The following is a 27,739-nucleotide window of genomic DNA, read 5'->3' as shown; positions in this document are numbered from 1 at the left end:
ACTTTGATTAACTTGGTATCTAGTAAATAATCACTGTCGTGGGTTTGACAGTTTAAGTATATTTATTTTTATATCACGAGATTTAAAATGTTTATTTTGTTAAGTTGGATTCCAATTTATACTAATTTTATAGTAAAGAAACAAATCGTTAAATAAATGTGACCCTGAAGCTCCACGTGATTGATTTCTAAGCGAAATTAAATTATTACTAACAACATTAATTCAATGGTAGGAATAAAGGTTGGTTCATTTTCATTGTTAGTCCAACATTGGACCAGGGTTTACTACATTGAACCAGAAGTGTGTCAATCTTTGTTCATATCAGGTTTAATATCAGCAATACTAAATTGTTATTGGTAACTTTTAGTTATTATCAATATATTGCATTTAAAAATAATATTTATTCTAGACTTATAAACAAAATTAAATTGTTTTCAAATACATTTCAATTTTATTCATGATATATTATTGTTTCTTATTATTGTAAATTATGTAATATTTGTTAATTGATTTATTAGCTTAATAATGAAAGAATGAATTGAGATAAAATAAAATACATTTTTCATTTATTAATAAATAATAGAGTAGTGAAGATTATTATAGAAGAAACTCTCACGATTATTTTATTATTTAAAACATTATTACGAAGTAATTAATAATGTGAGGGTGTTAAAATTTTTATCTTAAATTTTACGATACAAAAATGACATTTGCTGAACAGCTGACGATTGATTAATTGAGTTCATTTTAACGTTTCTTTCGAAGCTTTTTCGGTCTTAAAAAATAACAAGTCACGCAAATGACTTGTCATACGTCATCAGAAGAATAACTGTACAAATTGACGTAAGGTGACTTTTTATTTAAAAATAATCATGCTAGATAAAAAATTCACAAGTTCTTTTTAAACACCGTGTGTCTAGTGACGCGTTTTCCGAAGGGAACAAATATCGATCGATGTTTACTTGCTTGCATGACCTGTACCACTACTTATTTTCTTCTCTCATTGGATTTTTTTTTTTTTTAATAAATTTACATATGTGTCCACGTATGCAAATGAAAATAGCCTAGAAGTAAATCATAAAAAAGTAAAAGTTTATTAATTAATGTCAGTTCATTTCATTAATTTATGCAGTTTAAAGAAATAATAATAATTGTAAACATTGTATTCAGTTGAGATATTTCCATTTTTATTTATGGTTGGTTAAAAATATTTAATGAGGATGAATAACTCATTTTAAAAATTTAAGTGTAGAGTGTTTATTTATCTGTAGGGGAATTGTATGTTGGAGAAGTTAAAATTTGCAATAAACAACTGATACATTGATCTTCAATTATATCAAGCGTATTTATTCTACAATTTAAATAACAATAAATAATTAAAAATTAATACAATAACTTAATGCTATATTATTATTATTTAAATAATAATTTCATTGTAAGATTAAAGAAAAAAGTAGAAAGGATTGTTGATAGAAGTTCTGATGACTAACTCATTTCTCCAAATTCTTGAACATTCAACCCCAAACATACTCTTCTTTCATGATATATGATCTTTTTTTTTAATCCTCCAGCTTTTTTTCTTTTTTTTCTTTTATTAAATCTATCTTAAAAACGCATCAGGACTAGGGTGACTAAAAATAACACCTTTCCACTTTCTTCAAACATTGCATTCATTCATTGAACTTTCTAAATCTCATTTGATCAACGAATCATCTAACTTTAACTTCCTCTATCACATTATTTACTCCAGGACATTAAAGAAAAACCCTTGTCATTTATTAACAAATATAATTTTATTTTTTGGTACCTTGATTTTTAATGAAATAAAAACTCATCAACTACTGGTTGGTTGAATGATTCCAGTGGGAAAATCAATATTTTAAAATTTCATAGCAACTTCTCAAACAATGTAACAATAAATAATAAACTTAATAATAAATCTATTTATGTAAATGATTATGATGGTAGCAGGTATAAACGTTTTGTTGCATTTAAGTATGATAACTGAGTTTAATAATGGAGTGATGCGTTATAAATATTCATCAAAAGCATGAATATTAGCATTTCGATTGAGCGTGTGAGTTTGTTAGAGTTATGGTAATGAAGTCTCAACTAAAACTTGTGCATATTTAAATAGATACTTTTTATTCTTTTCTCAATGGATACATATATGCATATGTCTTTTGAGACTCTGCACTCATACTGATGAGGTATTCTTGAACTTTGCAACTAATTTCAAACTGCGAATTGAATCGTCCACTTCAAGAGTCTCCATCACTACTAAGTTAGATTAAGAATATGTCTGATTCATACTGTTACCTTTACTCCGACTTCAAATTCATCCAGTGCTGTTCCAATTCCAACTTTAAGCGAAGCTTTTTTTTTCATGCTCTCTTATTCGAAATCAAGTTGAGCATGAAATTGAATGCGATTGGATAAACACACTAATGTCTCTTTCCTGTATTGCACAGAACAGATAAACGAACCACACTTTTTTTGAAACCTTCCCAACCATTTGAAACAATGTTTTAACTCAATTTGTTCCTCCATTGTAATCTTTTCTAATGAATTCTTTAGTTTTAGTTTTAATTATAAATAAAATGTTGTCATATATATATAATTTAATTTATCACTATTATTATTAATAAAATAAAATGATGGTAAATATAAGGCTTAAAGATAATAAGAATCAACAGTTTCTAACAATGAGTTTAAATCAGTGCCACCTAATTTTTCATTATAAAACTAACACTTTTTAAATTAAAAGCATTGGAACATTGCCCAACTATCATTGAATAAAATTAGTTAAAGAAAATAATTGAGATGGTTATTTATATTTGTCTATTTCAATCATTCATATATTGATCTTCTAGGATTCATTTTCTAAAAATAAATCAATAAGTATTTACTATTTGCAGTTATTAGAATAATAATGATTTATTTTTAAAAATAATGAAATAAATCATTAGATTATATTAATTTGTTTAACCTTTTTATTATATTTATTTATTTATTATTTAGATTAATTCCTCAACAAATATATTTTTCTTGGCAAACTGCTTTAGTAAAGTGTGTATCAAAGTAATTGTGTTGGAAATGGAAATGAAAGCTAACATTTTTCACTGTTTTATTATCGCAAAGCCGATTTAAAGAAATCTAAATATTTAAATTTCTTCCATCTATCACCAGGAAAGATAAATTAATCGTAAAAAATTATCAATGTCATAAAGTAACAAAAAAAACAGTCATTATAAAGATATCTTGAAACAAGTCATAAAAATGAACAACAGTAAACTTGCTACTATAAAACTAAGGATCACATCACGATTCATCATTGATACAATTACTTACCCTCAAGGTAATTCATCCCTTGATCATGTCTTATCATTTTTTAACTTCATTCTACAGCGAATATAAATTCAATGTAAAAAACATAAATGACTACATCTACTTTTTGTCATTTTTTGTCTCTTACCTGACGCAAAAAAAAATATAAACAGCAAAATATCCCCTTTTTTCGCTGCAGAGAATTAAGAAAAATCTACTGGCTGGTAAGATATGTGTATGTATCGTATGGTGTAGCGAAAATATGTCATATATAAAGCTAGAAAAGTTGTTAGTATTTTTCACACTCCTTTCAGCGTCTCTAGGAATTGTAATTTATGAGTCAAGACCTGTTGTACAAACTCCAGATTCTCACATGGATCTGTATTCTGTCTAGTATGTGAAGGAGGTGCAAAGTCAACTATGACCTATATAAATCATCTGCCACGTCATGTTACTTTTGACATGTGCTCTTGCGTGTGTTCCTATGACCTACCTAGTCTTTATCATTCACCTCTTATTTTTAATAACGCCATCAAACCCATAAAATACGTGCTTTACCTGCTAATTTTTTTATGCTCAAGCTAACTTATTAATATTGGATCAATTTCAACTACATTGTTATACATGGAAATGATAAAGTTATGACTATATTGAAACAATGTTTAATACTAAATAATTACTATCAACCAGAATAAAACATCAATTGTCAAACTTTTCACAGATTGATTGATGATTTTTCAGTCAAATTTAATTTATATATATTATTTAATAACTTAATATTTAAATTTAAATGTTTTTGAAAGTTTTAATGCTTTAAAAAATAAATAATACGATGAATAAGTTCAATAAAAATGGAACCTAATTAAACAATAATAGGTAGACTTGTTTATTCCTTGAAACTGGAATTGGAATATGGCACAAGTGAGGTGGTAATTAAATATTTGATATCAGTTAAGATGTTAGACTTGATTTTATTTCCTAACTTACAAAGTAAACTTTTTATTATTCCTCATTCAATGAGCTATTTCTTACATTATGACTCTCAAATTGTGTAGGAGTCTTTCTTATTAAAGTCATTTTGAAGATGATAAATTTGATTACTTCGAAGTTTATAGTCAGTCTGATTTGTTCAATGCGAAGTCCAGAAGATTATTTTAATATCATAAAGATCACATAAGGGGATAAATAAATTTAAAATATACGACAGAATTAATATTATATTATTATTATTATTAATAATCAATTATCTTAGTCGTACAATAATCAACTTTAATTTTTTGTTTTACTCAGATATTTTACTCATAACTTTTTGCATAAATTAAGTTGCCAACATTCCTGAAATTATTATCCAGATTTTTGACAAAGTAAAGAATCCTTTCAACTATTTCTAATAATTTTTTTTTTATAAGTAAAGTTTTATTTAAACATTATAAATTCAACTCCAACGGATTATTTTTATCTCAATTCTATCATTGATGCATTTAAAATCAATTTAAAATAAATAACATATCATAATGTGTTTTATTGTTATTACAATGCTATTTTACATTAATCATAAAAAGCTTTATTAATCCACCAACTAATAATGAATCAACTAAAAATCATTTTCCTATTGTTATTATTGAGGTTAAAAAATATCCGATATTAATCAAGACCCTAGGAATGAACTTGATTTAGTGAATTATTCATTCGACTGGTTATCGTTTTGACCATTCAATTAATTTACTTTCATTTTTTTGTTAATTCAGAAATTATTCCGAAACAATTTGTATCATACATCGACTGTATTTCTGTAGATTATGACTAATGATTAATATTAATCAAAGTAATAGCCATAATTTGTTTCATGATTTGCATTATTTTTTAATGATAATTACTAATGGAACATTGAATATTTCAACAACATAATATATGTTCTTGAGATTATATTAATTTTAATAATTAATTATACTATTTATTACACACTTCAATGAATTAAAAAAAATAAAAACAATAACATCAATGGTAGAAAAAAAATTTTTTTTACTAAATTTATTGAATTATTATAATAAAGTTGGATATAAAGAAAGCAAATATTTAGATTATTGCATGCGATATTGACTGACCTACTATTTACTTCTGATATGATATTAAAGACAATCAAGTGTATTTAATAATTTTAATAATTTATTATAACAAATCACAAACTTGTTTAAGTCCACTTGAATATTAATCGTAAAGTTTTGATGAGTTTATAAATAAATTCTAGGTCAAACAGGAGAAGAATGATTTTAGTAAATAAGGGATATAATTAATTAATCGCCTTTACACCACTTTGACTTCTTGTCGATCAGATCAAAATTACTTCATAATTAATCGAGGGATTAAATTAAATAGCATTAATCATTAGGAATTTATTTTTGATAAATCTCTATTTGTTTTTAGTGGTTTTCACATTTATCATAGTTATTTTTACATCCTCTTAAATCCATCATTCTGTCATTTACGTAAGACGTCTCTTTAGGTACTTGAAATTGTACTGCTTGAACTACTCGTAGGTTACAACGTAATTGGAATCAATTAAACAAATTCTGAATATTATCTTACGTGTTATTATGAAGCACCATTGAAACTAGAACGCATGTGGTGCAGTACAAGTGTCTCCATTAAATATGGAGCAGTAAGTCAATGGTGGTTTTTCAATTATTATTTTTAGTTCGAGTTGGTCAGAACAATTAGTCTAATAAATTATGGGAGATATTTTCAAATGGAAAAAAATTGATCAATAATTTTTCTAGCATGTTGGATATTTATTCTGTCATTTTTAAAATTGTAGGATAATAAAACATTTGATGTAGCAATTTAAAAAGGTAGACTTAATATTTTGCTTATAATTCAAAATAATTTACTACAAGAATAGCAATTATTTGCAACAGTTGAATATTAACTTGAATAATCACAGTAAATTTTTTTATCAATTAAAAAAATTATTTGTTTATTTTATACATTTTTCAATTAATGATTCATTCATTTAATTAATTTACAATACACAGTCTTAATTTATACTTATAGAATTGCTTTGTTGTTTGTTCATTCAAATTATGACTGATCATAAAAACTTATAGGCCAGTCTACTACCCTAGCAGGAAGCAAAGCTGGCCTATTCTTAGCTCTTCACTAGTCTTCCTAGGACCAGTCTAGTCTTCCTTGATCCAATGATGGTCCAGGAATGATCCAGTGTTGCTTCCTACCACGAATTGAAGAAAGAAATCGAAAGATCATGAATATCAAATGTTAAAATCTGATACGAAGCTCTCAGAACATGAGTTCTACTTATTTTCATCTTAGCATATTTTGCTTACAATTAAAATGATGGAAATAAATAAATTCCATTCATGATAAATATTAGAAAAATTATTATTTTAAATGGAAGGAATCATTCTCTTCTTTTTACATAACAAGTTAATTAGTTCATACAAAGAATTATTATTTTTAAACGAATTAATGTCAAGGTAATGAGTATATGTTACATGTCCATCTCTTCATTCTCACTTTTCATTTGCAAGTTTGTTTAATCTGTACTTAAATAATTTCAAGTGATAAAAATGAATCCTCGATATACTAAATTTAGATTTAAAAAATATTTCCTTTTTACAGAGATTTTTGTTCTTAAAATAATTCTTGAGATCATCTTTATTGGTTTGACGATAAGAAAAAAAATTTTAACAAGATTATTATTGCTAAAGTGGATCAGAGAAGCTTTAGAGTACCTTTGGCTACTCAAAATCTAATTACTTTTGGCAAAAATACGGTAATTTTAGAACTAAAAAAATTTCTTAGTACTGCTTAAATTAAGTTGCCCAATGTAGCTTTCAAATAAGAATCTCAAGTCATAAAGTTGATAAGATAATTTTGTTGCAGTCTAGAGTATAGTATAAAAAAAAATAGAACGTTTTTAAAGAAGAAATCATTTTGAAGTTTAAAGTGTGAGCTTTCAGACTTAATTGAAAAAAACTATCCTACTTTTTTCTACAAAAAAATCTGTTTTCAGAAGAAAAATGTTAAAATCATCCTTTTACTTATTTCTTTCTTATTAAGAAGCTTTTTAAAATTTAAATTTCGCTTTGAAAAAATATCGCAAATTATTGCAAATTATCAAACTTGTCAGTAATCTTACAATAAAAATATTATTAATGATTTTTCGATCATTATTTAAACAGTACTGAATTCATAATCTCAGTAAAATTATTTCATGTTACTCAAAAAAAAAAAAAAATTGAATATCCTATGACAGAAAGATGAATTAATGAAGCGAAGAGAGTAAACGTTAGTTTTTTCATTGTTTAGTATTTTAATTTATTCATTAAAGGAAATAATAACAGAGTTAAGGAATGATTTATGATGATAAGGAGGAATATATTAAATTTCCTGAGAATTTTATAACATGATAAAGTCGACATCAATTTATTTTTATTTAATAGGTAAATAGTACCAGCATTTGACATAAATTGTAAAATGAATGATCAAATGGTAGAGCAATTACTCAATATGTATATAATAGACAAGTCTACAGCTGTCACTGTTATCTTGTGTGCTTCCTCTATTTAATTAATGATGATTATTCCTCGCTCAGCTCACATCAGCTTCCATATTCGTTACCTTCTGGAGGCTCATTTTATGCTACATTGAAGCTTCAAAAACTTACCATTCCCTGGAAAATTAAATCATCACATTAAAATGTAAAGCCGATGTTTATGAAGTTAAGAGCCTACTTCAAAAAATTATTGTAAAAAGATTTATGCTGATGTTAATGTACTTTTTGCATACTTTGCATTAATAATAAGATGTTTTAGCAATGTCTAAACTAATCATAATATGTTAGAAATCTTATGTCTTGCTGTCAAAAAAAAAATTACTATAAAAACTTATGATACAATTGTTGGCCATGGACGTAACAATAGAACCACTTTATGTCGAATGTAGACTTCAGATTAAATCACTTTTAAAACTAGAATAGAACGAAAAGTTTCCAAAGACGCAAAACTTGCTATTTAGAAACTCTTGATTAATATCGTTATGTCTCCTCTTCACATTACTTCTTATTTTATCTTATAGCCTTGCTTTTTAAACTTTTAATCTATGAGTTTGATGCAAAAGTTTCAAGTACTATATCTCTTTATAATTATTTAAGTAAATAAATTCTTTATATTTCATTAATAACATCAATTATTGGTCACTTTTTAGATATTTCTGTAGGATAAATTTAAAAATAATTCAGTTTGAATCAATATGTAGAAATTTTTGCATCAAGAATACTATTTTTTTATGTGAAAACTTGGTTTATTTACGTTTGTTTTTTTTTGTTTTTTTCTTTTGTTTCAGTGCTCTCAAGTGTTTTGAATATTCAAATAAGTGCAGGGATTATTCAAAACGGTAAAAATATATTGATTTTATTGAAAAAAGACTTTTATTCATTCTGTAGTTTTTCATTCATTTGCTTTTTTTCATCCATTTTCCACATGATCATGTTTTGATAGCTTTTTAGTATTAGAAGATATCATACTGACTTGGTTTAATTAATAAAAATCATTTGTTAAAACGTCTGGACTACATTTGTCCTAGATTAAAATCGCCACATTTGATGCTAAATTACATTATCAGATGTCAAAATCAATGTAATCCTATTGCCATTGTACTAATTCGAATGATTAATTCTCACTCATGCCAAATAACCTCATGAAGTATATTGATTAATAGAATACACAATGATTAGTACAATTTATATGCTACCAGCCACTGATATTCGCTCATATGGACACTATTTAATCTAATTTATTAGACCCTGGATACTTGATAACAATTGTAGATTAATTTGAAAAAATTTATATGCAAATAAATGTTTCAACCAGAAACCATAATAATATCCAGTCATAAATTTCATTTAATATCTCCAAAGCAGATTTTCATGCAAAAATAACCATGCACTTGGTATAAAAAAATAGTCTGTAACAACAGAAAGATGTAGGTGTGATATTTTTCATGTTTTCATTAAATGCTGTGATATTTAAAGAGCTCAATCACAAAAATACTCTTTCCATGATATTTCTTTATTAAGTTTCATAAATAGAAAAAAAAAAACATTTATTCAACAAAATTATTCATCTTTTTTTTTAAATGATTAAATATGGATGTTTATTTTTTGAAAAAGATGGTGAATGTTTCTTATTTGATAAAAAACTACTGATTTATGTAAATTGAAATAGAATATCATTTTTTGCTGATCAATGTTCATTACAAAATTGGAAATCAATTTGGAATAATAGTATTTTATCATGATAATTCTATTGAAATAATAGCATCAATAAAAAGGTTGTATCAAAAACAGAAAATATTGAAAAGAAGTTGAAATACAACATTGCCATTAGTTTTTTTCTGTTCATATTATATACGTAATTCTATTAAAGCAACCACTTACGTAAAAATGCTTTGAAAAAGGATTTTATGTTTGAAGCTATTTTTTGAGGGACTTGAAAATTGAAAAAACTAGTAAAAATATGAATTTGATTGAAGCCAATTGTTATATACTTTGCTCCATTTTTTAAATCAATTTCTATGGCTATTTAATTCTTATTTTATAATTTTTTTTATGCATTTTAAAGCTTTTGATCATTTTTATTCTAAAATTTCTTGATAGCAGAACCTCATTTGATTTTGAAAAATTTTTACAAAGTAGCTTAAAGAATTATATCCTCACAAAATGAAATATGAAGAAGCATTAGAGTAATTACCTTTAAAAAAATTAAATAGTTATTACTTACTATTTTTGTTTCCTTACAAAAAAAAAAAGAATGTTAGTACATACTGTTTTTGATTTGTTTTCTGACACGTTAAAAAAAGTTCAAACATATAGTTCATTTTTTAAGAGTAGTTTACTTTTACCTTGACAAAGTATCTTTAAACATGATATTATATCTTCTCTGTAAATTCCAGAATTTTTCGTAAGTGGTTTTTTTTCAAGAAGCATTCATGAATTATATAGAAAAGAGCATTTATCTCTAGAAGCTTCATAAAATTTTTCCACCTCAAAAAAATTATTTTTCAATTCCATTAATTTACGTCATAATTCCAACTGTTTTAATAAATATAAATTTCTTTTATTCAGATGACGGTAAATACAACAACAACATTCGGATTGAACAGAACTGAAAGTGCAAGACGATTTCAAGAATGCATGAAAACTCTTGCCACCAACGCAACACCTCTACCAGGTAAGTGGATCATTTTTATGTTATTTTTATGCATGTACGATGTTTCCTCTCACGACTATTTTCCTCGAGATGGTTTGAAATTTAATCTTTAATAACAGTAGTAATGATATTGTAGAATTTTCTTACGACGATAACAAGGACGATGCTATCTTATTTATGAAGAACATTTTTACGAATAGTTTGATTTTTAAAATTTTTTTTTATTAACTTTCAACACAACATAACAAATAAAAAAAAAACATTATTCATCCATTTCTAATAAAGAAATTCGATTATAGAAAATAAACATGTAAATACAGTAACAATTACTGCAAAAATTGAAATTAATTATTCAGCTTCATGATGAATTCAAATTCACACAATCAGATGTTATTTTGAGTTACTTATAGTTAATAAACTATTCAATTGGTTGATCAATCATGAATGTTAATAGGTCCAACATAGTCATAAATGAGAAAGAGTATTCTAGAGAAATGTAATTCAATTATTGAATATTAAATTTCATATCAAAAGCATTATTCATTGGAGAAATATAATCACCAAGCTGTGGCATTCATGGAGTTGAAACTTATTCAAACAAATTTCTAGGTTCTGGAAATTAAACAGACTTTGAGATCTGTTTATCCAGGAGATAGTTGATCAATTTGTTTAGCCTAACAAGCAATACTGGTGGACAGTAAATTAATTTCTCCTAATCTTGTATCCAAACCTGTGATAGGGATGATTAAAGTTATCACATATAAAGTCTATTGATACGATAATTTCTCTTCGATTACTTCATCATTAACGACTACTAATTACTAACTTCAACTTACATATCACTGAATACAAATAATGAGTACTAATTTTTTAATTTAACCAGTAGTTAATTACTAGTAAAGAGGTATGATGGAAATTTCATTGAAATTATCCACTTACAGGAGTTGCTTTTTGAAGAATGACTTAATTATAAGTTAGCAGAGAAACAAGATGAATTATTATAAGATAAAGGTTGTTGTATAAGTTATCAGTATTGTGGTGATTGTTGATAAATGCCTGAAGGAATAAAACTTTCTCAACATCTTTCAGTAGCTTCAGACTAAACTTTAAAGTCTTCATCTTTAACATTCAAATATAATTCTCAAGATACATATCCATTTTCTCAGTTATGATCAACATCAACATGATTTTATGATAGAAAACGATTAAAAATAAAATAAAATAGACGTTAAAGTGAGTACACTCATATAAAATATTATACAGTCTATCTACATTAACCTTAGGAGATAAAACAAAATTTATATCACTTGTTTTTCTTGGTTTTCGTGACATTTGGAGACTTTTCGCAAGATTTACTAGAGCAGATAAGCCTACATGTTAATTTCATCACCACTTTAATGATATAAAGGGCAATTAATATACAGGCTAAAAAGAAACCATAAACGTCTATTAAGTAGTATTGCCACCAGGATAATTCTGTTGCGGGAGATTTTAGTATGGATCCATGTCTAGCTACGTATTCCACCCAATAAATTGCAGTGTCCATTGCACTCATTGGTCGATCGAGGAATAATTTTGATAATCTTTCGCTGTTCTCTCTGAAACAATAGGTAGATTAATCCATTAATTATTTTCCAATCTTCTGGTACAAGAGGGTTTAGTTGTGAATTTACATTATATTGTTTTTTATTGGAATCAGCTTAGCGAATAATTCCATTCGATTAGTAAAATAAGTAAATATTTATCACGATTGAATAAATTTAATGAATATTTAGATTGTGGTAAAACTAAATAGAAGAAAAAATAATTTATACTGTGCTTAATTGTATTTAAGAAATAATAAACTTTACTTTTTTAATAGAAAATATAATTCTGCAAGTACTCAAGGAAAAGTATGAACATATTTTTCATCATCATGTAATTGTTTACTGAAGAAACTGATTACGTTAGCATAGAATCACATTTTTTAATTGAAAAATATTGTTTACTGCATAAGGATAGAAGTATGAGAAAGAATTAATAAGTTGATCCATAACGCAATGATAAATAAAAAAAAACTTGATTTGAAAGCTTTTGATTAATGATAGAATTAACATATTGAATCTCACTTGAACGATGGATCCTTATGAATTATAGTTGTTACTGCTTCAGTCAGTGAATCTGAAGTAATGTCCTCATGTTTCAGAACTATAGCAATTTTTCGCCTAGCATACATTGCCAAATTAGTGTGCTGATCTCCAAAAACAGGAATTCCCAGCATAGGAACACCAAGAGTGAGTGCTTCTTGAGTTCCCATAAGTCCTCCATGGGTTATAAACAGTTTTATGTTTTTGTGTTCTATAAAAGAAGTTGTAAAATAATTTGTAAATAATGTTTAAAAATTTATTTGGAAGCATTAGAGCGATAACAATAAGTTTCTATAGCTGTTTCTTACTTAATACTGCTCTTTGTGGTAACCAAGGCGAAGTGATAACATTTTTTGGCAGACCATGAGGTAAAATTGTGGGATCTGCTATTTTTAACAATACTCGAACCGGTGCTATTCTTTCAAACATGTCGTAAAATGCTTTGAGTGTTGGTGCTGGAAATGTCTCGATTCTTACCATTGAACCGAATGAAAAATATATACAACCATCCTTACTGTTATCTAACCAGGATTTTATCTCCTGAAAAATAAAATCATACTTTTTTTAAACTTCTTTTTATAAGAACTTGAATGTGAAGTTTACAACTTTTTTCATACAATAACAATTCTACAATGCATCTACACTATATACAAAAACACTTTTTTTTGCTTATTCACTAAATCATCAAAAAAATTTTATTTGTAAAAAAAAAAAAATGTTTGCTATGATAATATCTTTCTATATTTCTATAAATAAACATTGAACTTGGATACGCAATGAAACATCAGTATAATAGTGTCATAAGTGTAAATGATGAAATAATTACCGAAGGTAATTCTTGCTGGTCATCGTTCACATGAAATCCGCCAATTTCCACTACTCCAGGTGGCGTGGGTATGTTATCATAAATACTGTGATGTGAATTAAGAAGCAAAAGGCTAACATCATCATACAACTCAGACATACTAGACAATTTTCGTCCAAAATATTTTTCAACTTGAGGTATTTGACCTTCCATATAATAATTTATCTGTGGAACAATGATTGTCTTCATGAATGTATTCTGAAGTCGTTCTAAAAATGTCATCTTCTGGCTGAAGCTTGAGAACAAGCTGGGTATATAAGCTGTATTAAAAGGAACTCCAAACGGACCATAAAGCCAATCATGGAGTTTAGACACAACTAGACCAACTAATGTAGCATTTAAGTGCTGACCAAGTGCTAAGTAACAATGACTTACGAACATCTGAAAAAAATTATGTAATTAATTAGTAAAAAGATGAATAATTTATCATTAATTATTAATAATAATAAGAAATTATTAGCCAAGGGAGGTTTTTTTTAAAAAAGAGGATTTCAAATTGCAAGCTGTTGAGATCAAACATTGGAATAGCAAATAAAAATATTATTCTTTCACTCAAGTTATGAAATAATCAAAAAAACTCTTCAAACCGGTTTAAAAATAATTATCTGTACCATTTTATATCTCTGAAGCCAAGTACCTTACATTTCTTTTTTAAATATATTACAGGAAAATTTTTTCCGACACTTTATTTAATGTTTTATAGCAACAGGAAAAATGATAATTTTGTAATCTAGGAATTACCTCAACAATGACAACATCATACATTCCCTTTGGAGTATTTTTTAAAAAATCCTGATAGACAGGCTTGGATAATAGATCACACACTTCAATACCAGCCATGTTAACGAACCGTTGCATAGAAAAACTTGTAAAATTTTTGGTGCTCTCAAAGCTTATGTTATTTGTAGCTATCGGTGCTATTCCTCTTAAACTGATATCAGTATAGTTAGGGATAGGTTTTTTCTGTGGAAAATGACTGATAACATCAACTTTATGTCCCTTGCGTGCTAATGCTTTCATCAGTTCACCGCCTGGAATAAAATGGCTTGAACCAGCAATGGGAAAAACTCCAAGTATTCTCAATGATTGGGATGTCTGACAATAAAATGCCATCGCCACTATGATGGCTATCGCACAATTTAGTGACCTCATTTTCAGATAATGACCGCAAAGATCGTCCAGGAAGATAATTTCTAATCTTGATTTCTACTTTCACTAGAACCCACACGATTTTTCACTTACACGTGTCTACTCTCCCTTTACTTTCTTTAATAAAATAAATTTGGTATAAATATAAAAGGCTAAGTTCATTTATTTATTTTATTGACAAATTAATTTATCATGACACTATTAGTGATGTTTTCAATGTTAAAACTCCGCGGGAACTGAGCATATGACTTATGCATGATATGGGAAGAGTTATTGCAGTTTTGCAAAGTGGGGATAAAATGATGGACTCTGCACTTAGTTGCCTTGATCTTATATTCGCAAACCGTATTTGTAACTGAGTTGAATCTGTTACTGAAGAAATCTACTCTATCAACATATTTTAGTTATCATCTAACTATCTTTCTGTCAAATAAAATCCTCCAAGTAATATAAACAATTGGAAATGAGTCTAAGAAAATAAATTCAAACGCTAGAATAACAAAAATAAATTTAGTTTATTGATACAAAATTTACAAGCTTGTATATCAAGTATAAAAATGATATTCACGTTCATATCTATTAAAAGAGTCGTGCAAGTTCAATTATCAATGATTATGCAACTTTGTGATGCCTCTTAGCTGATGTGAAAAATAAAACGGCTGCACATGCTCTGAGTATTAAGAAGATTAGATAAGATAAAATAATAATACATATCAGCAAGAATCCATAGACATCAAGCAGAGCTACTTGCCACCAGGGCATGTCTACAGCAGGTGATTTCAAAGCACTTGGATCATTTCTTATGGCATATTCTATCCAATACATTGCAGTTTCCATAGCAGATAATGGACGATCTCGGAAGCGAGCTGCTTCATATTTTGCTGCTTCACTGTTGATAATATAAACAACTGATTATTTTATAACTCTTAGTTACTAATTCATAAAATGTTCTTATTAATATTGCAATATTCTAGTATATTTATATTCACTTGCTAAAAACCTAGATTAAATTCAGTTTGAATTTAATTCAACTACGATCTTGGAATAATAATAAATGCTAAAATATATGATGTTCTTCTTTAATACTGAATCAACTATACTTTGATATTTTATTTGATAACAATATCATGTTTTGTTTACATTCAGATTAAAGTATCTATTAATAAAAGATTTGAAATATTTACTGATTAGATTTACTGATTTATTTTTTCAAGCTTTTGTTTCCACTTATTGTGTAATTATTATTTTACTCAAAATTAATCAGGTTTTTAGCAATAATATAAATTGAATATTGAAATTCGATATTTATTTTACCTATACTTGGGATTATTCAAAATTTCCTTCAAAGTCGTATAAATAGATTCTTCTGTAAGATTTTTATTATCGAGCTTCAATGCCATATTCTTGGCCATATAATGCTCGATATTTGAAAACTGATCTCCAAAAAGTGGAATTCCTACAATTGGTACTCCATAAGTGAGTGCTTCTTGAGTACCCATAAGACCTCCATGTGTAATAAAAACTTTGGTATTTTTATGAGCTATAAAAATGAATGTTAATATCAATGATTAAGGATATTTGTAGATAAGAGTTAAATGTGAAATAACCTAGTAATTTACTAACCAAAAACCGCAATTTGAGGGATCCAGGATGAGGTCCTTACATTCTTAGGAAGACCTGGTAGCAACTTGTCTTTATTAGCTACTTTCATTAACACCCTTATTGGAGCTAATTTAGAGAATGCTGAATAAAAAGCTCGCATGACTTCATTTGTAAAGGTTTCAATGTTGACCATAGATCCTAGAGTGAAGTAAATTACTCCTGCAGTACTTTCATTCATCCATTTCTCTAGATCCTATAAATATTCAACAGTTTTTAATTAAAATAGTTTTTTTATATGAATATTTTTGTTAGTGAAAAAGAATTTATTTAAAATCGTCAAAATGAAAGGTCATAATAGTAAAAAAAAATAGAAAAAACTTTAATGGATTCTGTTCATATCAAATAAAAAAGATTTATGTTTATATTGAATCAATTTGTTTAATTTTTAACAAATATTTGATTGATTATAAATTATTTTTAATAATACATAAACTTAATATTTATTTCAATGTATTCCAATTTTCTAGAGCTTTCATTTTAATCTAATATAAAATTTATTTCCAACTCATAAAAAAATTATCCCTCATTCTTATAAGAAAGAATTTAATAAGTAAGAGCATATATACTCTTGCTTATCAAACATTGTAATAAATCACATTTATTAGTTTTGTTATCACATTTATTCTTTTTTTTTAATACTATTTGTTTTTCATTAAACTAGTTGATCCTTAGACTTCTATACTTGATGCTCCAAAATAAATAGAAAGCTATTCATATTTACCTGAGGCATTTCTTCAAAATGTTCCTCAACATGAAGTCCTGCAACTTCTATTAGTTTAGGAACCAGTGGTCTCACTCCATTCAAACTATGAAAAGAATTCACCAGGGCCAATGAAATATTTTTTTCAAGCTCATGTAGGGGTGGTATGTCTGGACTAATATATTTTCTCATTAGAGAATTTTGCACTTCATCAGTGTAACGTTCGAAGCGGAAGATATTAGTGTGGCCCTTGACAGTGTTGTGGAGACGTTGAAAGAAGGACATAGGATGAGAGTGACCTGTGAAGAAAGCTGGGAAAAATGCAGTGTTGATTGGTTGGCCAATTGATTTATCCAACCAAGGCAAGTCTATTGTACTACTTGCCATAATTACTGGGATCTTGAGTGCATAGCCTAGACCGACAAAACAATTTGCTCCAAATGACTGAAAATGAAGAATCACGATATTGTTAGAATAATTAAATGAGGAAATCTGATAGTAATGATCGTTTTTTTGTTAATTAATCTCCATAATGAACTTCTATAGAAACTTTTAATAAAGTATTTTCTTAAATGAAACATTTTAATCTGCTCAACAAAGTCATTATAAATTATTATGAACGAAAACTTGATAAATAAATTGCATTTTAGATGAAAAAATATTTGTTTTAAGAGTATTATTATTAATAAGTTTTCACTAGAATCAGTAAATAAATGTTGAATTTATATACTAGTTTATTAAAGCTACTTAATTGTCAGGAGAGAACGAGTATAATAAATTTTGTTTTACTATAGATAAGAGTAAACAGATGATTTTAAGTAGATATAGTTTTATTTGTATTTTATGACCTTATTACTTTGCTCGTTGTACCATTTTATTGGTAACTATTCTTGATACGATCGAATTTATTATACGCAATTTTCAAAGATTTTTATACATATTGTATATAAACCATGAATAATTAGAATGATATGCAGCAATTTCAACATTTTTGGTCATAAAATAATATTGAATAAAAAAGTAGACTACTCAATTTTTTCGTTATTGCACTATACATTCTAGAAGAAATGGAAAATATTTTTTAAAAAATAACTTCACTCAGAAGAAATTTAAAATATTTAATTACATTGAATTTTACAAAGTTGATTGTAGCATAAATTTCCAATCAGTAGCAAATTTATTCAAGATTATTTATTTTCATTGAAACACTTATTCAAAATCGTTCATTGATAATCAATGGATCAGAAGGAAATTGCTACAGAATTAATTTTTTTCCTTCAAATAATACTTTTCAATATTTACAAAAATAATTGGAAAAAAATTCCAACTTACCTCAACAATAACAAGATCATAAGGTGGATCTTGAGGCGGTTTCTTAATAATTTGTTGCATCTCTGGAAGACCCAACAATTCACAGAGTCCATTACCAAACGGAAGTGCAATGATAGGCAAGGTATCATCACCAAGCTCTGATGCAAATTTAACATCCCATTTATTTACAAGACTTTCAGTCATATTCTCTAAATTCACAATAACATGATAATTTGGAATAGGTTTTTTCAGTGGATAAACTGTCATAACATCAATCTGGTGACCTCTTTTTACAAGTCCTTTAGCAATAGCATCAAACATCATCTGGTGACTTCTCGATTGGAATGGAAATATTCCCAATACTCGATACGACTCAGTGGGAAATATCGAAATACATACAAATAGCATAAATAAACTCACTGACATTTTTATGCTGATATTTTTTCACAATTTTTATTTAAATAAATTTTCAATCCTAATGTAATCTACGTATTATAATTTAAAATACCCCAAGGGCTTTAACTTCACTCTACTGCATTCTTTCTTGGTAGTAATTTTTAAAGTATAATAGTAGTCAAGTTTAACTAGTCGTTAGTGCATGCTTATAGCGTGACAGATCACTCACAACTGCATGCTAAGGATGGTTCTATAAGACTGACTTCTTGTTTATAGAAAAAAATATAATTATTGTGGTTAGTTGTAGGATGAAAAGATTACTTGTAAAGTGATGAACTCTGATTTATTTATTCATTCAAAAACAACCTTATCAAATTGTTTATCTTATTAAACATTTGTCATAATAATTAACTATTTGCTTATACTCATGATATTATCATTTTTTACAATTACTTATCAATGAACGATGATATTTTATTATTAAGAATAGTGTCATGAAAAACTTGGTATCATCATTGAGATAATTTGTTGCAAAGTAATCAACAAGACATGCAAAAATTCATCTTTTAAAATACACAAGAATTAATTTATTCCTGTATTTTTTTGATTGATATTTTTGAATGTATTGGATCTAGTTTATCTTGAAGATATGAAAGAATGCAAAATAATAGTGTTAACGGGCTATCAATTGTTAATAAAAAAAATAATTTTATTGAGAATGATGAAGCATATGTCTCGCAATTTATCTATCTCGTGATGACACACATATAATTCAAGTATCAATTACAAAACTTTATGTAATATAATAGATAAACTGAAGCATACGATTAGGGGGTCCGATTCTATATTTGTCACAGTAATAATCACAACCAACTCGTGATGATGAATTGCATTTACCGAGCTTTATGAGCTATATTAAATAACTGCACACATGAAGGAATAGTTTGAATGAAATTTTTAACTGATCTTATTCCTTCTCAAATGAATTTCACCTGGTAGAATTGGTTCAATTAAATTTATTATGTCTAGTTATTTTTTATATTTGCTAATACATGGAAATTAATTTAATTAAAAAATAAATTAAATTAAATAATTGATTTATCTACTGACGTCCAGTCATTAACGTCCACTTGATAAACTTTTTTGAGCTAAATAATTATTAGAAAGCTTTTCAACAAATCCTTACTAATTTTAAAAATAATTTCTTTCAAAATTGGGCAATTTTCTGGACGCTATTTAATAAATAAAATTGTTTAAGCTGGCTAAATGAAAATGATCTAGTTGATTTTCTTGCTATAAGGTAAACTAGATCGATTGAATAGACGATGTAATAAAAATTGCATGAGAATTATTGCAATAAATGCTGCTAAAGTAGCAGCTATTAGCAGCGTAACATAAACGTCAAGAAGTGCCACTTGCCACCAAGAAAAATCGAGCGCTGGAGACCTAAGTGCCTTATTACCGTGTCTGATAACATATTCAACCCAGTAGCAAGCTGTATCTATAGGGCTCAATGGTCTATCTAAGAACCTGTTGGAGAATACCTTTATCGTGTCCCTACAATAAGAAATTATTTATGAGATACTCGTGCAAATCAGCTAGCAAATTTTACTTATATTTTCATTCATTATTTTAACTGTTTAATATTTACCTGTAGAGAGGATTGGTAAGGATTTCGTGAAGAGCTGCATCAAATTTTTCCTCCGTTAAACCTTCATAGTCTAAACGTACTGCAATTTTTTTTTGTACATAAACATCGATGTTTAAAAATTGATCAGCAAATAAGGGCATTCCTATCATAGGAACTGCAGTGTAAATTGCTTCTTGAGTACCCATTAATCCTCCATGAGTGATAAATGCTCGAATATTTTTGTGCTCTGTCAGGCCATTAAATGAAAATTAGTTTTTTTTGTTTCAACTGATTAGATGAAATTTTTCACATCTCTAAATTTCGATCAAATTTAAATTGAATTAAAGTTTTTTACTAAATGAGAAAAATATTATTTTTTATTCAATTTTTCAAACTTATTGTCGATGAATGAAAAAGGAAAGAATGTGTTAGTTTAATTGCATTTTTTCCAATTCAACAAAATAATATTTTAACTAAATATAAATTATGATATAAAATTTGATATCAAAGGTGTTAGTTAATACTCATCAAATAAAATAATAAAAAATAAATATATCAATTTCTAAGTATATCTGTTGATTCGAACTCTTACTTACGTAAAACTTTTAACTGTGGCATCCATGAAAAAGTCCTAATATTTTTAGGAAGACCAGGAGGTAATAACTCAGGATGTGGAACTTTCATAAATACTCTAACTGGAGCAATCTTTCCAAGTGATTTGTAGAGAATGTCCAGATAAGATTTAGGAAAAGTTTCTATCATTACCATTGATCCGAAAGTAAAGTAGATGAAACCATCAGTGCTTTCATCGAGCCACTTTTTATGATCCTATGTTTAAACCAGTTAAATAAGTAAAAAAAAAAATTCTATTGTTCTTCTCACTTTAGTAATTTCTTCATTCAACTTTTTATCCATATTTATTATAAATTCAATAACTTCCATTTTATCTTAAAATATTGATAACTTTATCGGTTAGAGTAAAAAAAAAAAAAACTACGCACAGCTGGGATCTCTGGATCGTCGTTCTGAATATGGAGCCCACCAACTTCAACAAGAGCTGGAGTGGTTGGTTTCACACCATTCAGGGACATATGGGAATTGGCGAGAATAAGTGCCAACTCGTGTTGCAGTTGTCTAACTCCTGGCATATTGGATCCAAAGTGTCTTTTTACTATCTCATCTTGAGGTGATGCATAGTAGTTAAAAGTGATAACAGACCAATAATGGTGAACAACATTATATAGTCTATCCCAAAAACTCATGTTTTCCATAAACGGAAGCATATTATTAGGAATAAAAGCAAGGTTCGGAGGGTTAGCTATCATCTCATTTCCCCAAGGATAAAGAGCTGAGGAACTCAACCCTATTACCGGGACATTTAAGTGGCGACCAAATGCCATAAAACAGTGAGCACCAAATATCTGAATTGGAATGAAATATTGAGAGCTCAATTATTATCATCAGTTCATGAATTTAAAGTGACAAGTTGATAATTGATAGTATTGACTTAATAACTACATTTTGGTAATCGTGTATGACCGTGATTTATGAATTTCGATAATTATAATTGATTAATTCATTAAAAATAATTTGAATACATAGATGAGCTGTGAGTGTATTGGTTTCATCATGGTATGTTGCGTCGTGATACGTTATAATTGACCTCATTACACGTGATTTTTACAATGAATGTGAGAATCTATCAAATAATTATTTAAATACCAAATGTATGTTTTAAACAGGTCAAATTATTTTTAAATAATAGTAGTATATTTAAAACAATATGAGTAATTTCGAGATTAATTAAAAATAATTATTTAGAATTTTTTTTAAAGACTAACTATGAACTATTAAACAAATATAATCTAATCTCGTGTTAATGAGTGCTAATAATATAGTGATTAACGTCTATGAAGTAAAATTAATCGATACTTATATTTTTTTTATTCCTTTATACTCTGTCCGATCATTTTTTTTTTATAAAAAAATTTTTTTTAAATATCTCAGTTGCAAAGTACTTTTTATTGATTAATTAAAGCAAGTATTCAGATGTAGTTAATTTTTCTATTGGACGTTAAATTAAAATTTCACAATTTTTCTTACCTCTGTAAGAACAAGATCATAAGGTGGCTGCTGAGGTGGATTTTTAATAAGTTTTTGCAACTCAGGAGTTTCCAATCCTTTTTCACAAACTAAATTACCAGCGCTTGTAGCTACAAAATGCACCATACTTTTTGTAGACACAGATTCCAAGAACTGGTATGACATATTATTGACAAGTTTTGGCAAAGCAGCAGGTATAACAATGTCTGTATAGTTTGGAAAGGGTCTTTTTTGAGGAAATGTACTGACTACGTCAACCTGGTGACCACGACGAGCTAATCCCTTCATTAAAGCTTCAAACATGACCATATGACTGCGGCCGTTTAGAGGAAAAATCCCTAAAATTCTGCTACCCTGACATTTTGGTAGCTCTAAGCTCGTTAAAATAATTAATAAAAAAATTGAAAATAAACTTATGAGTCTCATATTGGAAAAGTTCTGACAAAATTAAGTTCTAGGACACTTTGAATTTATCCTAACAGGTGATTTTAAAAAATTTATTTCTTGATTTTTATGATCTGAGTACATTTGCACCACTTGAGTTGAATTAATGGATGCGCAATTTTTTATTACACTGCACTGTTAGCAATACGATTCTGTTACAGCATAGCACAAATGACGACTTTCCTCACATTTATCATCCCCTCCGATTTGCTAGTCATCATAAATAAGAGCAATACATTGCATGTCCAAGATAATCTTATGACATCAATTACACTTACAATGACTATTTATTATTGATTCTTGTTTTGTTACAATAAATGTTTTTTAATAAATGAATGATATTTGGAAAAACAAAAGATTATGATATCACACTTATAAACATTATATGATATAAAATTCTTTGATATGATTTTCACACTTATGGTTAATAATAAAAAAGTACTTAAGTATCTAATAATTACAAAAAATTATAAATAAGTAGTTAAAGAAGTTTTTGTGATTTTGGCTTGCGAGTAAATTTTGATACTACTTTAGCTATTACTTTACGGACGATTAATATGACAGTGACCATTATTGTCAATAATAGAAGGGATAATATAATGTATATATCGATGTTGTTCAATTGCCACCACGTGATATCCTCAGTTGGCGTGAGGATCTTGCTTCCGTGTCTTGCAATGTATTCAATCCAATAACAAGCAATATCACTCGGTGCAACTGGACGGTCTACAACGAGATTCGAATATTCTACTGCTGCTTTTCTGAAATGAATAAAATACAAAATTTTAAACAATTTTGTTATAATTCTCATTTAATTAATTTTTAACAATGTTGGTAATAATAAATTAATTTTATTATTAAAAATTATTCCGCAAAATGGTTATTACTGTCATTTTTGTATGATGAATCTTATTATTATCTATTATGAAATACTAATGATGATCAATTGTGAAATAATTTGAAATTAAAATGAAATAGAAGATAAAACATACTTGAAAGTTGAATTATTGAGAACTTGATGAAATGCAGAATCAAGAGTTTTCTCGGTTAAATGTTCAATCTCGACCTTAACTCCTAGACCCTTTTTAACACAAAATTCAATATTATCAAATTGATCACCCCACAGAGGAATTCCCACTACAGGTACAGAAGTATAAATAGCTTCTTGAATTCCCAACAGTCCTCCATGAGTAATGAATGCTTTAACGTTAGGATGTTCTAAAGTAAGATAAGATAAAATAAAATTTGATTATTGATCAATGAAAAATCGATTAACGTGGTGTAATGAGATGACTTACGTAAAACTCGGAATTGTTGAACATGCGGTACAACGAGTACATTCTCAGGAAGACCAGAAGGTAAATCATTGAACTTAGATTGTCTCATTAAGACTTTTATTGGTGCAAGTTTTTTCAGTGATTTATAGAGAGCGTTGATCTTTTCTTCAGGAAGGCTTTCAAGTATAAAAGCTGTTCCAAGATTAAAGTAGACTACACCATTGGTACTTTTATCAAGCCATTCTTTAATATCCTGTTATAAGAAAGCGAAAAAAAAAGAAGTTTGAAAAATTCTGTGCTTTTATGAAGACTCCATAATTAGAATTAACGATAATGCTTACATAATAAAGTGGAGGGATGTTTTTCTCAACAATATGCATTCCTCCAACTTCCACAAGTGCAGGTGTAGTGGCACGAACTCCATGAGTTGTGGTGTGTGCGTTTGTAAGTACTAAAGCAAGCTTAGACTCAAGTTCTCTGACATCTAGAGCTTTTTTTTCAAGATATTTCTTCAAAATGTCATTCTGAGGCTTAGTGGACTCATAAAAACTCGTCTTTTGATAGTAGTTACTAAGCATCTTTGTTAAACGATGCCAAAAACTTATATGGTTCGATCCAGACACTCCAGGGACAAGGTCAAAACCATTAGGATTTGACATCATGTCGTAGATCCAAGGTAGACGACCATATGTGCTGACACCAACAACAGGAACATTTAGCACGTCTCCAATTGCAATAAAACAGTTAGCTATAAAAACCTAGATGGTTGACAGACAAAACATTAGAAATTTTTTTGAGATTCAATGTGTTGGTTCGTAAAATTTCATGAGTATTTTTTATAAAATAATTTACATCAAAACCCAAATAAATGCTGAATAAAGTTTTTGAAAGTTTATCAGACTATTCTTTTTGACAGAACTAATGCAAATGTAAATATTTGCTTGTAAAACAGAGAGCAGTGAAAGTTAAACAGACATTTCTATGACATTTAATAGAATTGTATTTAATATTCTGGTTTGTGAATAAACTTGGAACTTTGCAAAATGTTATCAGAAGCATTGTTCATTCAGCTAAACATATATACATAATTATTTTTGATATTAATATAATATCTGATTCCTAAAATGTAATAAAAGTGATTACATTACGTTTTAAAAGCTTTCTGGTCAACCAGTAATATGTTAGACCTATTCCTAACTCTAGTGAGCAGTGTTTTATTGTGAGACTATAAATAAATATTTATATTTTTGGAAAAACTAATCATGACCATCGTTGTTATTATTATTATATTTTCATTATATTGTGTTATCAAAGACACTTATTCTGTTCTTGTACCGAGATAAGGATATTATTATTTCAAATAACATTTCTTCGAGTTAAATGATATTCTGGTGAACGAGATAAGAGTGTCCTGCTTGAAATAACATTAATTAAAATTCAAAAATACAAACTAAATTTAGTCAAGAAACATTCAGAATTAAAAACAGATTTAGATTAGATGTATAGATAAAAATACTATATGCTTTTCATTTAAACATGGGATTCTAATTAATTTTGTCATTCTACAAAATGGTATAACAATAAACAAAGAGTATTATAAATTATAATCCCATAATTAGAAATTATCTTTTATTGGCATTGAATCATTTTTGTGGAAATTAAAACTATCAATGTCATCACAATAATTTCTTAATGAGTTTAGAATCATTTAAAATTATGTGTGGACTGATGATAATATTGAAAAAAAAATATAAAAGAAAAAGGATTGAATAATCTTGTTACATACCTCAGTGACTACAACATCATAAGGATGATCTTTAGGTGGATTTTTGAGAATCTTCTGCAAGTTAGGATCTCCTAAAATGTGGCAAACATCATTGCCATACTCAGTCTCAATTAAATCCAACACGGAATGCACTTGAGAAATAATTTGGCCGTAAGTTAAGTTATTAGTAAGTGAAGGAGTTGAATGTGGAAGTTCTACAACGTCGTAGTAATTGGAATAAATCTTAGCTTGTGGGAAGGCACTAACGACATCAACATGATGTCCCCGATCAGCAAGACTCTTCATCAACTGCTCGAAAACCATAAAATGACCAGGGGAATTACGTGGAAAGACTCCGAGAATACGGTACGCGTCACTTAATGTCCACAGGGTGAAAAAAATTAGTATTGGCAACCTCATTTTAATTTTCTAAAGTGTCAAAAAGTATTGAAATTTCTATAAAACTTTGCTTTAGTGGTTTAACATCAACCGTCAGTTTCAGTATTGAAATTGAAACTCCAGGTTCTGTTGAAAGTCTGTTCAATTTGTGCATTCAAGTGTTTACATACTTTATTTAATTTTCAATTTTATCTTGCTTTTTTTAAATTGAAAAAAATTCAAAATAATATTTGAAATGTCGTTTTATCATAATAAAAACAGGAAGGTTGTATGAAAAGGCAAAAATAAAAATCACAAATCGTTTATTGCTGATAATTTCTTTAAAAACGAAATTTGATTGCATTTATTGATTTATTTATTTTATTAAATTTTTGAAAAAAATATGTCATTATTTATAATTTAACTACTTTCGTGCAGCTGACCTAAAAATATTTTTTTATAAATTGTTATCTTTTTACACATTCATTTAAATGAAATAATATGTCAATTATTTTAAAATTCTTCATAAAAATTAAAACCACATAGTTATTTTAAAAATATTCCCCTTTGAAAATGTAATTAAAAAATCCAACAGTATGAATAATAATAAACTTAAAATCTTTTTTATGAATATTCTTATTTAAATAAAATTTCATTCTTTTACAAATTAATTTATTCAAAATTTTATTAAAGTAATCATCAATATTTATAAATTTATAAATATTCATCATTAAATTAAAGTATAATATTAATGTCAATTGCTAATATAATTAAATAAAATATAGAATTATTCAAAATATTAATTTAAATTTAATTGATATTATTGATAATGATTAATTAATATTGATATAATAGCATATAAAGACAATATGCTATTATTCATTTATTTTATAATAATAAGCTGATTTAAGTAAAAAACGAAACATAAATCGTTCTGGAACATTGAAACAAATTGAATGCATAGAACCAGAATATAATAAGTTTAAATAAATAGTATTCAATTGATATTGTGTTAAACCATAACATAATTCAATAGTACTTTATAAGCAATTATTAAAACTGAATTTATATCAATTTTAATTCCAAAGATATTTTCATTCCAATTCTATTTTCATCCGTTTAACGGAAATGAAAGCATTAACAAAGCTACAAGTGGAATATTTTTTATCACCAAGAAAAAAGTTTCTGTGGCTTTGGAGATTAAGTAGTTGAAATTGGACAGTTAATGTTATTTCTTCCAAATTTGATGTTTATTGTTATTACGAAAGGAAAGTATGATGATGGAGATTGGAGTTAACATAGTAAGGAAAATTGATATCTGTTTGATACTTGATTATATAAATTTATACTTAACGAAATATACAGATTTAAGACAATACT

General features: G+C 27.3%; 2 protein-coding genes across 6 annotated transcripts in view; one reads left to right on the top strand and one right to left on the bottom strand.

Annotated features, from left to right (window-relative positions):
• The window catches only part of LOC118072335 (calcitonin gene-related peptide type 1 receptor-like), a 110,695-nt gene that overhangs the window by 13,917 nt on the left and 69,039 nt on the right, over nucleotides 1-27,739 (top strand). For 4 of the 5 annotated variants that reach the window (XM_035092105.1, XM_035092103.1, XM_035092107.1 and 1 more), the window contains exon 3: nucleotides 10,469-10,574. In XM_035092105.1, the coding sequence (XP_034947996.1) occupies nucleotides 10,469-10,574 (106 nt within the window). Of the gene's footprint in view, nucleotides 1-8,688; nucleotides 8,740-10,468; nucleotides 10,575-27,739 lie in introns of all 5 variants that reach the window. The other variant, XM_035092104.1, reaches the window with a different exon arrangement.
• Nucleotides 11,776-23,292, bottom strand: LOC118072343 (uncharacterized). The gene is made up of 15 exons (XM_035092120.1): nucleotides 22,496-23,292; nucleotides 21,394-21,813; nucleotides 20,989-21,220; nucleotides 20,414-20,639; nucleotides 20,049-20,319; nucleotides 18,388-18,804; nucleotides 17,077-17,499; nucleotides 16,317-16,548; nucleotides 16,008-16,233; nucleotides 15,309-15,582; nucleotides 14,286-14,750; nucleotides 13,506-13,925; nucleotides 12,988-13,219; nucleotides 12,662-12,890; nucleotides 11,776-12,151 (listed from the first exon to the last, which is right to left on the bottom strand). The coding sequence occupies exons 1-15, from the start codon at nucleotides 22,919-22,921 to the stop codon at nucleotides 11,857-11,859; spliced, it is 4,788 nt and encodes a 1,595-aa protein (XP_034948011.1). The 5' UTR covers nucleotides 22,922-23,292; the 3' UTR covers nucleotides 11,776-11,856.

The sequence above is a fragment of the Chelonus insularis genome, unplaced genomic scaffold, assembly GCF_013357705.1.
Source record: "Chelonus insularis isolate UGA/USDA-ARS -01 unplaced genomic scaffold, ASM1335770v1 contig_93_pilon, whole genome shotgun sequence".
Classification (NCBI taxonomy): domain Eukaryota; kingdom Metazoa; phylum Arthropoda; class Insecta; order Hymenoptera; family Braconidae; genus Chelonus; species Chelonus insularis.
This window is presented reverse-complemented; position numbering and strand designations above follow the sequence as displayed.